At 42.3% G+C, this 13,221-nt stretch overlaps 1 protein-coding gene across 4 annotated transcripts in view; it reads left to right on the top strand.

Moving 5' to 3' along the window:
- The window catches only part of NELL1 (neural EGFL like 1), a 784,159-nt gene that overhangs the window by 272,069 nt on the left and 498,869 nt on the right, over nucleotides 1-13,221 (top strand). For all 4 annotated transcript variants that reach the window (XM_069738862.1, XM_069738865.1, XM_069738866.1 and 1 more), the window contains exons 8-9: nucleotides 1,462-1,596; nucleotides 2,120-2,222. In XM_069738862.1, the coding sequence (XP_069594963.1) occupies nucleotides 1,462-1,596; nucleotides 2,120-2,222 (238 nt within the window). The remainder of the gene's footprint in view (nucleotides 1-1,461; nucleotides 1,597-2,119; nucleotides 2,223-13,221) is intronic.

The raw sequence follows: 13,221 nt of genomic DNA, 5'->3' as shown, positions 1-13,221 counted from the left end.
GGGCCACGGGCGAAAGAGTCTCAGTGGGCCTCTTTAACACATACCACTATTCATCCTCCATAGATACGACAGAGAAATATAGGTGTAGTACAATGCCAAATATTTCAATTTCTTCTTACATTACATAATCCTCGCAGCACATAGATTGACTGTAGTTCAAGAAAAGCACATCCAGCCCATGAATGGCAGCGCTTCCCAGGACTCACATTCAAAGATGATATTTCATATTTTTTTATTTCATAACTTAAAATAGAAGAGATAGATTGACTGTAGACTTTTCATTTTAGACCAGACAATATAGTCCTCCATATAGTATTATGGGCACCACATAGTGCTCCATACAGTATAATGGGCCCCATATAGTGCTCCATACAGTATAGTGGGCCCCATATAGTGCTCCATACAGTATAGTGGGCCCAATATAGAGCTCCATACAGTATAATGGGCCCCATATAGTGCTCCATACAGTATAATGGACACCATATAGTGCTCCACACTGTATAATGGGCCCAATACAGTATAATGGGCCCCATATAGTGTACCATACAGTATAATGGGCGCCATATAGAGCTCCACACAGTATAATGGGCCCCATATAGTACTCCGTACAGTATAATGGGCACCATATATTGCTGCATACATCATAATGGGCCCCATGTATTGCTGCACAAAGTATAATGGGCCCCATATATTGCTGCATACAGTATAATGGACCCCATATATTGTTCCGTACAGTATAATGATCCCCATATAGTTCTTTATACAGTATAATGGCCCCACATAGTGCTCCATACAGTGTAATGGGCCCTACATATTTTTCTCCTTTTTGTATAACAGGCCCCACATAGTGCTCTATACAGTATAATGGGCCTCATATATTGCTGCATACCTAAAAAATATTCAACTACTCACCTCTCCACCCCCCAACTACACTGCTCTGGTCTCCTGACCCTCTGCACTGCTCAGCATAGAGGGCGCGCTGTAGTGACGTCATCACATCCTCTGTGTTGAGACGTCACAGAGAACAGATGCAAAAGAGGAATGATGGGAGATGGAGCGTCATCTGGCGTCTCCCTCTCCCATCATTGTTTTCAACTGTATTTGCATCCAGAATGCCGAAACAGTTAAAGGTACGATGCGGGGAGGCCTGGTGTCAGGGATGGCACCAGGCCCCCCCAACTCAAGGGTCCCATAGTGTACCAGTGTCCTTAATGGCGACTGGGCTCCCACCTTCCCTTTTGACCAGAGCTCTGGAACTGGCCTGGGTGCGCCGGGTGGTGACGCCGGCCCCGAGTACAATGTTTTTTGCATTCAAATATTTTTGCTCCATTTTCAGTTTCATTTTTTCGCTATGGGATAATCCTACACCATAAACTATATATGTCCCCACTAACAGCTGCACTGTTCTTTGATTCGTGGACAATCAATGTACCTTATTCTGCAATGTATATGTCTTTCCAGCTGAACTATGCAGAGACGAGACTGAGCCAGCTGGAGAATTGTCATTGTGAGAAGACTTGTCAGGTTCAAGGAGTGATCTACAGGGACCGGGACTCCTGGGTAGATGACGACCACTGCAGGAACTGTACATGTAAGGTGAGATGACCTGTGCCTCCTAATACTTTTCTTTTTTTTTCGGGGTGACTGAACTCGCCATGCTGAGAAATTCCACATTTTCTACCATTCGCCAAGTGCTGAGGGAAATTACAATCCATTATGTGCTACACGCCGTTCCCTCCCCGAAATGTGTTGTAGCATTTGTAATAATTATATCCTTGAGAAATAGAGAATTTCCAGGAATTCAGCTTATCGACTGGTGTTTGGCAGCCCCGCTGAATCCTTCTATAAAGAAAATGAAAGGATTCAGCAATGGATTATAATAGAAGGAAACAATTGGTAACAGCGCAGTCTACACACGTGGGTGGTAAAAAGCCTGGAAAATAAAGAGGGGGAGCAGTGTATGTATGTAGAGGTGCAACATAATATCTATATGGGGGACATATAGGAAGCTATTAAGTGGTACACCCCCCTAACTTACCGCTAAGTCTTCCTATGACCAATACTGCCCACTGTTCTGCAAATATTGTTTCTTTATTCTACCATTTCTATTTTTTTCTAGAATGGCGCTATTGAATGCCGACATATATTGTGTCCCCCGGTCAATTGCTCTCCAGAATATTTACCCATCCATGTTCCAGGTCAATGTTGCAAGATCTGCCGACGTAAGTCATCTAATTTTTAATTTGGTCTTTTTTTTATATATATTTTCTTATTTATATCTTCTTATTTATATCATGGTGCAGTATTATAATGGTTATATACTTGGATATAGGAGCAGTATTGTAGTAGTTATATTTTTCTACATTGGAGCAGTATTATAGTAGTTATAATCGTGTACATAGGAACAGTATTATAGTAGATATATTCTTGTACATAGGAGCAGTATTATAGTAGTTATATTCTTGTACATAGCAGCAGTATTATAGTAGTTATATTCTTGTACATAGGGGCAGTATTATAGTAGTCATATTCTTGCACATAGAGGCAGTATTATATTAGTTATATTCTTGTACATAGAGCAGTATTATAGTAGTTATTCTTGTACATAGAGGCAGTAGTATAGTAGTTATATTCTTGTACATAGGGGCAGTATTATAGTAGTTATATTCTTGCACATAGAGGCAGTATTATATTAGTTACAGTTAGGTCCATATATATTTGGACAGAAACATCATTTTTCTAATTTTGGTTATAGTCATTACCACAATAAATTTTAAGCAAAACAATTCAGATGCAGTTGAAGTTCAGACTTTCAGCTTTCATTTGAGGGTATCCACATTAAAATTGGATGAAGGGTTTAGAAGTTTCAGCTCCTTAACATGTGCCACCCTGTTTTTAAAAGGGCCAAAAGTAATTGGACAGATTCAATAATTTTAAATAAAATGTTCATTTTTAGTACTTGGTTGAAAACTCTTTGTTGGCAATAACTGCCTGAAGTCTTGAACTCATGGACATCACCAGATGCTGTGTTTCCTCCTTTTTGATGCTCTGCTAGGCCTTCAACTGCGGTGGTTTTCAGTTGCTATTTGTTTGTGGCCTTTGTGTCTGAAGTTTAGTCTTTAACAAGTGAAATGCTGCTCAATTGGGTTGAGATCAGGTGACTGACTTGGCCATTCAAGAATATTCCACTTCTTTGCTTTAATAAACTCCTGGGTTGCTTTGGCTTTATGTTTTGGGTCATTGGTCGTCGTTTCATACTACAAATGGACAATCAGTTTGGCTGCATTTGGCTGGATCTGAACACACAGTATGTCTCTGAATACCTCAGAATTCATTCGGCTGCTTCTGTCCTGTGTCACATCATCAATAAACACTAGTGACCCAGTGCCACTGGCAGCCATGGATGCCCGTGCCATCACACTGCCTCCGCCATGTCTTACAGATGATGTGGTATGCTTTGGATCATGAGCTGTACCACGCCTTCGCTATAATTTTCTCTTTCCATCATTCTGGCAGAGGTTGATCTTGGTTTCATCTGTCCAAAGAATGTTCTTCCAGAACTGTGCTGGCTTTTTTAGATGTTTTTTTAGCAATGTCCAGTCTAGCCTTTTTATTCTTGATGCTTATGAGTGGCTTGCACCGTGCAGTGAACCCTCTGTATTTACTTTCATGCAGTCTTCTCTTTATGGTAGATTTGGATATTGATACGCCGACCTCCTGGAGAGTGTTGTTCACTTGGTTGGCTGTTGTGAAGGGGTTTCTCTTCACCATGGAGATTATTCTGCGATCATCCACCACTGTTATCTTCCGTGGGCGCCCAGGTCTTCTTGCATTGATGAGTTCACCGGTGCTTTCTTTCTTTCTCAGGATGTACCAAACTGTAGATTTTGCCACTCCTAATATTGTAGCAATTTCTCGGATGGGTTTTTTCTGTTTTCGCAGCTTAAGGATGGCTTGTTTCAACTGCATGGAGAGCTCCTCTGACTGCATGTTTACTTCACAGCAAAACCTTCCAAATGCAAGCACCACACCTCAAATCAACTCCAGGCCTTTTATCTGCTTAATTGAGAATGACATAACGAAGGGATTGCCCACACCTTTCCATGAAATAGCCATGGAGTCAATTGTCCAATTACTTTTGGTCCCTTTAAAAACAGGGTGGCACGTGTTAAGGAGCTGAAACTCCTAAACCCTTCATCCAATTTTAATTTGGATACCCTCAAATGAAAGCTGAAAGTCTGAATTTCAACTGCACTTGAATTGTTTTGTTTAAAATTCATTGTGGGAATGTCTAGAACCAAAATTAGAAAAATGTTTTCTCTGTCCAAATATATATGGACCTAACTGTATATTCTTGTACATAGGAGTAGTATTATAGTAGTTATTCTTGTACATAGAGGCAGTAGTATAGTAGTTATATTCTTGTACATAGAGGCAGTATTATAGTAGTTATATTCTTGTACATAGGGGGCAGTATTATAGTAGTTATATTCTTGCACATAGTGGTAGTATTATAGTAGTTATTCTTGTACATAGAGGCAGTATTATAGTAGTTATATTCTTGTACATAGGGGCAGTATTATAGTAGTTATATTCTTGTACATAGGGGCAGTATTATAGTAGTTATATTCTTGTACATAGGGGGCAGTATTATAGTAGTTATATTCTTGCACATAGTGGTAGTATTATAGTAGTTATTCTTGTACATAGAGGCAGTATTATAGTAGTTATATTCTTGTACATAGGGGCAGTATTATAGTAGTTATATTCTTGTACATAGGGGCAGTATTATAGTAGTTATATTCTTGTACATAGGGGCAGTATTATAGTAGTTATATTCTTGTACATAGGGGCACTATTATAGTAGTTATATTCTTGTACATAGGGGCAGTGTTATAGTAGTTATATTCCTGTATATAGGGGCAGTATTATAGTAGTTATATTCTTGTACATAGGGGGAGTATTATAGTAGTTATTTTCTTGTACCGAGGAGCAGTATTATAGTAGTTATATTCTTGTACATAGGAGCAGTATTATAGTAGTTATATTCTTGTACATAGGGGCAGTATTATAGTAGTTATATTCTTGTACATAGGGCGCAGTATTATAGTAGTTATATTCTTGCACATAGGAGCAGTATTATATGAGTTATATTCTTGTACATAGGGGCAGTATTATAGTAGTTATATTCTTGTACATAGGGTGCAGTATTATAGTAGTTATATTCTTGTTTTCAGCATTATTTTGTTTTGGCTCCGTATTAATAGCAGTGACTTGAGTTTTTCATTGTGTGAAGAGGTTTCCGCTCCTCCTGTATTCTCTGCCGGTCTGTGGTTTGGCACATTGTTTTACATGCTTCAGTCAATGTTCTCTCTTCGGGGTCTTTCCTGGATAGCATTGTGCCTGTTTGATCATCCATCATCTGGAGTTTTATGCTTCGCAGGCTGTATTATGTGTCGGACATTGTGATCGTTCCCAAAGGGCTTCAGAAACATGATTACATGGTGTAGATTTTATAGTCCGCCATCCTTCCTTATGTAATGTAGAGGATTAGGTGCTGTAGTCTCTGCAGTCAGGATGGTCTATGGTCGGATTTTTTTTCTGCTGATCATTAGTTCTGGGCTCAGGGACCTTGAAAAACTTGGTGTAGGATATAGTATAACTTCATCCATATTGGTATCAATCCTCATTCAGGAGCAATGGGAAACTGAAAAATCTGACTTTCCCGTAAACTACCGTAAATAGAATATAATGACTGACGTTAAGGAAAAGGTCAATCCAAAATACCTACTGGGGATCTTCTGATTTTTGGATACTTATTACAGAAAATACCAATAACTGTTAGTAATATCTATGTCTTCTGTAATATTTTATAATATCCTCCTGTGAGATATTTTTTCTTATATTTTTATCTCGGTTCCTACATTTTTTACTTATATAATTTTTTTTTTCCTCCAGTGAATATCTGCTCTCTCAGCAGTATTTAATTTCCCGTGACATTCCCACATGAAAGAACCAGCAAATAAAATGATCCTGTAATTGTATAAATGTATCGCAGACCTCGAGGTATAATAATAGTTTTTTTTATGGTCTGTGAAAATTAAAGCGTCGAGAATTTAAGTAAGTTGTTTTAAAAAAGATCAGCTGAAATTGGAGTGAGTATTACGGTCTGCTGAGTGAGCTGCACCTTCCTGTGCTTGAGGCTGGGAGCACAAAGACCTTAAAGGGATTGTCTATAATCCAGATGCATTGTTACCATAGGGGGTACAGAAGGGCTACCGGATTATATGACTCCGGTGATGGTCGCCATTGGGGACACCCACAAGCCATACTTGGGTGTAGGACAACTCATTGAAGCGGGCTCTACTAATAGAATAACAATATAATGAGGAACAGTCCTCATTTTGCTTACCCTTTTATTAGCCACAGTATAGAGCCCCGTTGTAATCGGCACATCCAGGTGTATTACAGGTGTGCAATGAACTAATGCCGGTAAAGCTGAATTTTCGGGAATGGATACCTCCTAGTTGCTTACCCTCTCCGCTCCACCTCACTGGTTGCTTGACATTAGGGATGATGTACATAATCCACCAAAAATCTGGTCTTCATAGGTGATTTGAATAGAAGATAAAATTATTTAGAATAAAAGTTACAATTAAAAAGTATATGTAAATTAAATTTGTGTACGGGATCCCTATGTATATGATAGAGGGATCTGACATTTAAAAAAAAAAAAAAAATTGCAGTATTTAAAGGGTTGTTCACTGCTAGGCCAACACCTTGCCCCCGTTAAAATAAAAACACTTATACTCGCCTGCAGTCCTGGCACCATTCCAGTGGTGTCGACACTCGCTCTCCCAGGGCTCACATGACATTATGTCACGCTAGCCCTGTTCCCTCGCTCTGCAATCTCACCTTGAGATAATTTGAACATCAAGAGGAAGTCAGGGATCAGCCACAGTCCTCTTGATGTTTCATACGTCATAAGGTGGGGCCAGCGAAGCCGGCGCTGATTGTCCACAGGGCTAGCATGACATAAAAATGGGACATGAGCTCCTGGAGTTTGTTGTGTCTCAATGCTCTCTTGACTTCTGTGAGTTGGACAGCCGGTCTGAATCCATTAATGGAGTCGTTTTTATAGGTCGTTAATGTTTATGATGGGAATCCGCCTTTTATGCCAATGCGGACCAGACATCATACAAACGGAGGAGGAGAGGGTGCTGTCATCTTAATGGGATTGTGTAGTAATAAGCGAAACCCGGAGGCCTGCATTTATGATATAATTTGTATAAGAAGCGCAGATCATATTCTGACAAACCTGCTGATGGATAATCTTTAGGAGATGGATGTATATTACAACTGACGGCTCCTGAGTGGCACATTGTCATATATACCTGATAATTTTAATGCGCCAACAATTGTAGGAATATTGTAAAATCAGGCGGCCTAAAGTGGAGATGTATACAGTCATGGCTGAAAGTGTTAGCATCATTGAAATTATTCCAGGAAATGAAGTATTTCTCCCCAAAAATGATTGCAATTTCGCTTGTTTTGTCATACACCTGTTTATTTCCTTTATATCCTTGGAACAACATAAAAAAATGAGGAAAAAAAGGCAAATTGAACATAATTTCGCACAAAGCCCCAAAAATGGGCCCAACAAAATTGTGGACACCTTTTCAAAATTGTGGGTAAATAACTTTGTTTCAAGCACGTGATGCTCATTCAAACTGTGACAAGTAACAGGTGTGGGCAATATGACAATCACACCTAAAACCAGATAAAAAGAGACGTTGACTTAACCTTTGCATTGTGTGTCTGTGTGTGCCACACTAAGCATGGAGAACAGAAAGAGGAGAAGAAAACTGTCAAAGGACTTGAGAACCAAAATTGTTGAACAATATCAGGAATCTCAAGGTTACAAGTCCATCTCCAGAGATCTTAATGTTAATTTGTCCACAGTGTGCAACATAGTAAAGAGGTTTGCAACCCATGGCATTGTAGGTAATCTCCCTGGACGTGGACGGCAGAGAAAAATTGATGAAAGGTTGCAATGCAGAATAGTCCAAATGGGGGATAAGCAGCCTCAATCAAGTCCCAAAATAAATTCAAGCTGTCCTGCAGGCTCAGGGTGCATTTGTGTCAGTTCACACTATCCGCTCACCTTTGAATCAAATGAAACTCTGTGGCAGGAGCCCCCAAAAGGGACCCCACTGCTGACACAGAGAAATAAAAATGCTAGACTGCAGTTTGCCAAAATGTGCTTGAGTTAGCCAAAATCCTTCTGGGAAAAGTTCTTGTGGACAGATGAGACCAAGATAAAGCTTTTTGGTAAAGCTCATCATTGTACTGCTTGCCGAAAAAGAAATGAGCCATAGAACGAAAAGAACACAGTACCTACAGTTAAATATGGTGGCGGTTCAAAGATGTTTTGGGATTGTTTTGCTACCTCTGGCACTGGATGCCTTGACTGTGTGCAAGGCATCATGAAATCTGAAGATTACCAAAGTATTTTGGGTGACAATGTAGTGCCTAGTGTCCGAAAGCTGGGTTTATGTCCTATGTCATGGGTCTAACAACAGCACAATAACCCCCAACATACTTCAAGAAGCACCCAGAAATGTATGGAAGCAAAGCGCTGGAGACTTCTGAAGTGGTCAGCAATGAGTCCGAATCTAAATCCCATTTAACACCTGTAGAGAGATCTCAAAATTGCTGATGGGAGAAGGCGCCTTCAAATATGAGAGACCTGGAGCAGTTGGCAAAAGAAGAGTGGTCAAAAATTCCAGTTTAGAGGTATAAGAACGTTGTTGCTAGCTTTTTTTTTTATTAAATAGATTTTTATTGAAAGCGAATATGAACAATACAATTTATGCATTTTCCAGTATATTACAAAATTTTTACATTTTCCAAACCACCAACAATCCCAACAAAACCCAAACCTCCCCCTCCCCTGACAGCTCATACCCAGTTATACTTTGTTACCAGTATTGATGGCTCTTTGATCCATTTGAATCACTTATGTCCGCTTGTTCTTTAGCACTCTCTTCCTTTCAGAGGCCCTCATCCTCCCATTTCCCATACCTACTATCCCAGCTCGAGCCACGGAGACCACATTTTATCAAACGTTTCTATTTTCCCACGTCTTTTGTATACCCCCCTTTCCAAATTGAGACCATGTTTAACATATTTCAGGAATTCACCCCTTGTAGGCGGCTCATCCTTGATCCAGTTCCTTGCTATTACCTTCCTTGCCATATATAATAGCCTAGCTATTGCTATCTTCCAGGTGTTATCCACTCTAATTTCCTCTACATGTCCCAGTATACACACTATCGGATCTCTCGGCACTCTGCATTTATACGCCCCTTCCACACGGCTCATTACCACCAACCAGAAAGCAACCAGTCTTGGACATGTCCACATCATGTGGTATATTCCTGCATTCTCAGTCTTACATCTCGGGCATTCAGAGTCCGCACGCAACCCCGCTCTGTGCAACACTTCCGGTGATTTATAGACTCTGTGCAAGATGTACAGCTGCGATAGTCTATACGGCTCGCTCAGTGACACTCGTGGAACCCACTCCAACACCGACTCCCAGGTTTCATCCTCCATTGGGCCTAAATCTCTTTCCCATTTCGCTCTCGCTTTTAGAGGGAAGTCTAGTAAATATGCATATAGAAGGTCCTTATAAAGGGTGGTAATGACTCCCCTTGTGGACCCTTCCCCACATACGTATTCCAGAACTATGTCCTCCTGGATCTCAATACCACCGCCCTTGTTTTGCGCTTTAAAGGCATGTTTCATCTGAGCATATTGATACTCCCCAGTCGGTCTCAATCCAAACTCTCCCTGCAGCTGCGAAAAGGACTTTAATCCTTGTTGTTGAATTATCTGAGCCACCAAGTGGATTCCTTTGGCCTGCCACTCCACCAGCACTCCAAGAGCCGCAAACTCAACCAAATTATTATTAAGCCATATCGGTGTAAATTTAGTCAGCCCCGTAACCCCCCGAATATGTCGCAGTCTGGTCCATAATTTATGTATCAAAAACATAGTTGGGTATAATTTCCCCAATACTCCCAAGGAGCCATCCTCCAGACACTGCGCCACCGGTCTTCGGTTTGTCACCCTCTCCATCAAGTGTTGTACCGCACTGGTAGACGCTCCCCGCGCCCAGCCCTTCAAATGCTGGCTCTGGGCTGCAAGAAAATATAACTCAGGATTGGGTAAAGCCAATCCTCCATCTTCCTTGGGTCGCTGAAGCGTCTCCAGGCGGATACGTGGGTACCTCCTCCCCCATATCAGGCTTCTAAAAAGAGCATTAATCTGCCGGAATTTCCCACGTGGAATCCAAACTGGCGCATTATGTAGGACGTAAAGTAATTTGGGCATCAGAACCATTTTAATGAGATTAACCCTACCCACCACCGATAGGTGTAATTTATTCCACGCATCCACTTTTGCTTTAAGGGCGCCCATGAGAGGAGTCAAATTCCTATACAAAAACTCTGTAACTGGCATCGAGATCCATATTCCCAGGTATTTGAAAAGGGATGCCACCTTAAGCCGCCCCTCTCCCAATGGCTCACTTCTGCTCTCCTCCACCCCATCCACCTCGAAGAGGACCGATTTATCCCAATTTATCCTCAATCCCGACAAGGCTCCAAATTTCCCAATGATCTCGATAGCCCCATTCAAGGCTTCATCCGGGTCCGCCAGGAACAGTAAAATGTCATCTGCATATAACGCGATCTTCTCCTCAACACTCCCATATCTGAACCCAGGAACCTCATCCGATTGTCGGATCTTAGCGGCCAGTGGCTCCACAGCTAAGGCAAACAGAAGGGGCGACAGTGGGCAACCCTGCCTCGTACCTCTGGCCATCTTTATAGGCTGAGAAAGTTCCCCATTCACTCTAATTCTAGCTGTTGGTAGTGAATATAACAGTTGAGTCCATGCCACAAATTGCGGACCAATACCCATACACTTCAACACCCGCCAGAGATATCCCCACTCCACACTGTCAAACGCCTTATGGGCATCCAAGGATGCAATAACCCTTCGGCCACAGTTGTCAGACTTCAGCTGTAGGTTCATATGCAGCCTCCGCAGATTAACCGCTGTAGACCTGTCAGGCATAAAACCAGACTGATCCGGATGTACAAGGCTAGCAATGACGCTGGACAAACGGGTAGCTAACACCTTGGCCAAAAGTTTGACATCGATGGTTAACAGAGAGATTGGTCGATACGACTCGGGCTTCCCCAGATCCTTATCCTCCTTCGGAATAACCACTATAATAGCCTCCCTCATAGATGCTGGGAGATACCCTTGGCATCCAGCCTCCTCCAGTACTAACTTTAATCTGGGAATCAGCACTTCCTCCAAACTTTTATAGATTTCGGCTGGTAACCCATCAACCCCAGGTGCCTTCCCATTAGCCATAGACTTCAGCGCCCGACTCAGTTCCTCCTCGGTGATAGGGGCATCGAGGCTCACCCCATCCTCCTCACTCAATTTCGGAAGACCCAGACTCTCAAGGAAAGTCTCCGTATCTCCGGCTGACTCATTGACCCTGGAGGAATATAAGTCCGCGTAAAAGTCCGCAAAGACCTTTATAATTTCAGGTGTTTCAGATACCCTGCTCCCCCCATCTGAAACCAACGAATGTACATACGAGGTACCACGCTGAGCCGCGGCTACCACCGATAGCATGTGTCCCACTGTTTCTCCCTCCTGAAAATAAGCCACCCTCTGAAACTCCCGCTTCCTTTCAGCTTTTCCCAGCAGAATCTTTTCCATACAATTTTGCGCTGTTCTCAACCTTTTCTCTGCCTCAGAAGTCCCCAGCACTACCATCTCGTCCTCTGCGGCTTTCAGCTCCTCCAACGCCACTCTCTCCGCTTCCCTCGTCTTCCTCTTACACCTACTAATGTCTCTAAATAGTAACCCTCTCAGGTACGCTTTCATTGCATCCCAAACAGTTAGAGCATCTGTACTCCCATCATTTAAAGCAAAGAATTCCGTCACCTCCTTCCCTATACCGTCCAAATCAATACTCTGTAACCAGTTAGGATGGATCTTCCATTCTCTCCCACTTGCGGTCCGTGTCCCCAACAACCTAACCTCCACCTCAATTGGACTGTGATCCGAAAGGGCCCTCGGCAGATAACGCACCTCTCCCACCATTGTGTCCAACAGGCGGTTACCCAGCGCCATATCAATTCTGGATAGCGTAGCATGAGCCGGCGAGTAGCACGAGTACCCTCTCTCCCCAACATGTCTAACTCTCCATAGATCAATCATGCCTATTTCACGCACATAGGTACCAAATGTTGTAGTGTGCCCCTCCGACCTGTTCTGGGTGTTCTTATTTTTATCCCAAAAGTCATCACAGATATTGTTCAAATCCCCAATAATTAAGAGTGGTAGTGGTTCCCATCGTTGCACCCTCTCCAACACCTCCCTGATCTTCTTACTTGAATATGGAGGTGGAATATACATTGCCGCCACACACAATCTCACTCCATACAATATACATTGTATCACCACATACTGACCCTCAGCATCCACACATACTTTCACCTCTTCATACTGCACTCCCACCGGCACCAACACTGACACACCTCTTGAGTACGTCGAAAAGGTAGAATGATACCCTTTCTGTATCCAACGTCTATTCAGTACATCCACTTTCTCCTGTATCAAGTGCGTCTCTAGCAAGCATATCATAGAAGCCCGCTGATCCTTCGCATACTGCAAGCTCGCAGCTCTCCTAGATTTATCCGCCAGACCTCTCACATTCCAACTCAAAATCTTAAAGCGGTCCCCTATTATGTGACTCATCATCTTTAGTTATGTCTTTACTTCCCGTTCTGAGCTGTCTAACTTCCCTCCCCACCCTTACCCCTCCCCCCCCTCCCCCACACCCCCCAATACTATACATTCTGCCTCTTATCAAGAGTGGGGCACCATCACCCATTGCGAACACTCTTGTTAACGTAACCTTCTCCTTCCGCCTCCCGCTACCGTTTATAACAGAATTCGGCGCAATTCTTAGAAGAACAATATAATTCAACCTGTATTAAATTACAACTGCAAGAAACTAAATAAACTTTTAGTACGCTGCACACCCTTCCTCCCTCGTACTTCTCCGCCGCATCAGCACACCCAGTACATTCCCTGAATAATACCCAGCTCCACCCTCCAACCTTC

Source organism: Ranitomeya imitator, chromosome 9 (assembly GCF_032444005.1).
Source record: "Ranitomeya imitator isolate aRanImi1 chromosome 9, aRanImi1.pri, whole genome shotgun sequence".
Classification (NCBI taxonomy): Eukaryota; Metazoa; Chordata; class Amphibia; order Anura; family Dendrobatidae; genus Ranitomeya; species Ranitomeya imitator.
The sequence above is the reverse complement of the archived record's forward strand: the minus strand, read 5'-3'. Positions and strand labels throughout refer to the sequence as shown.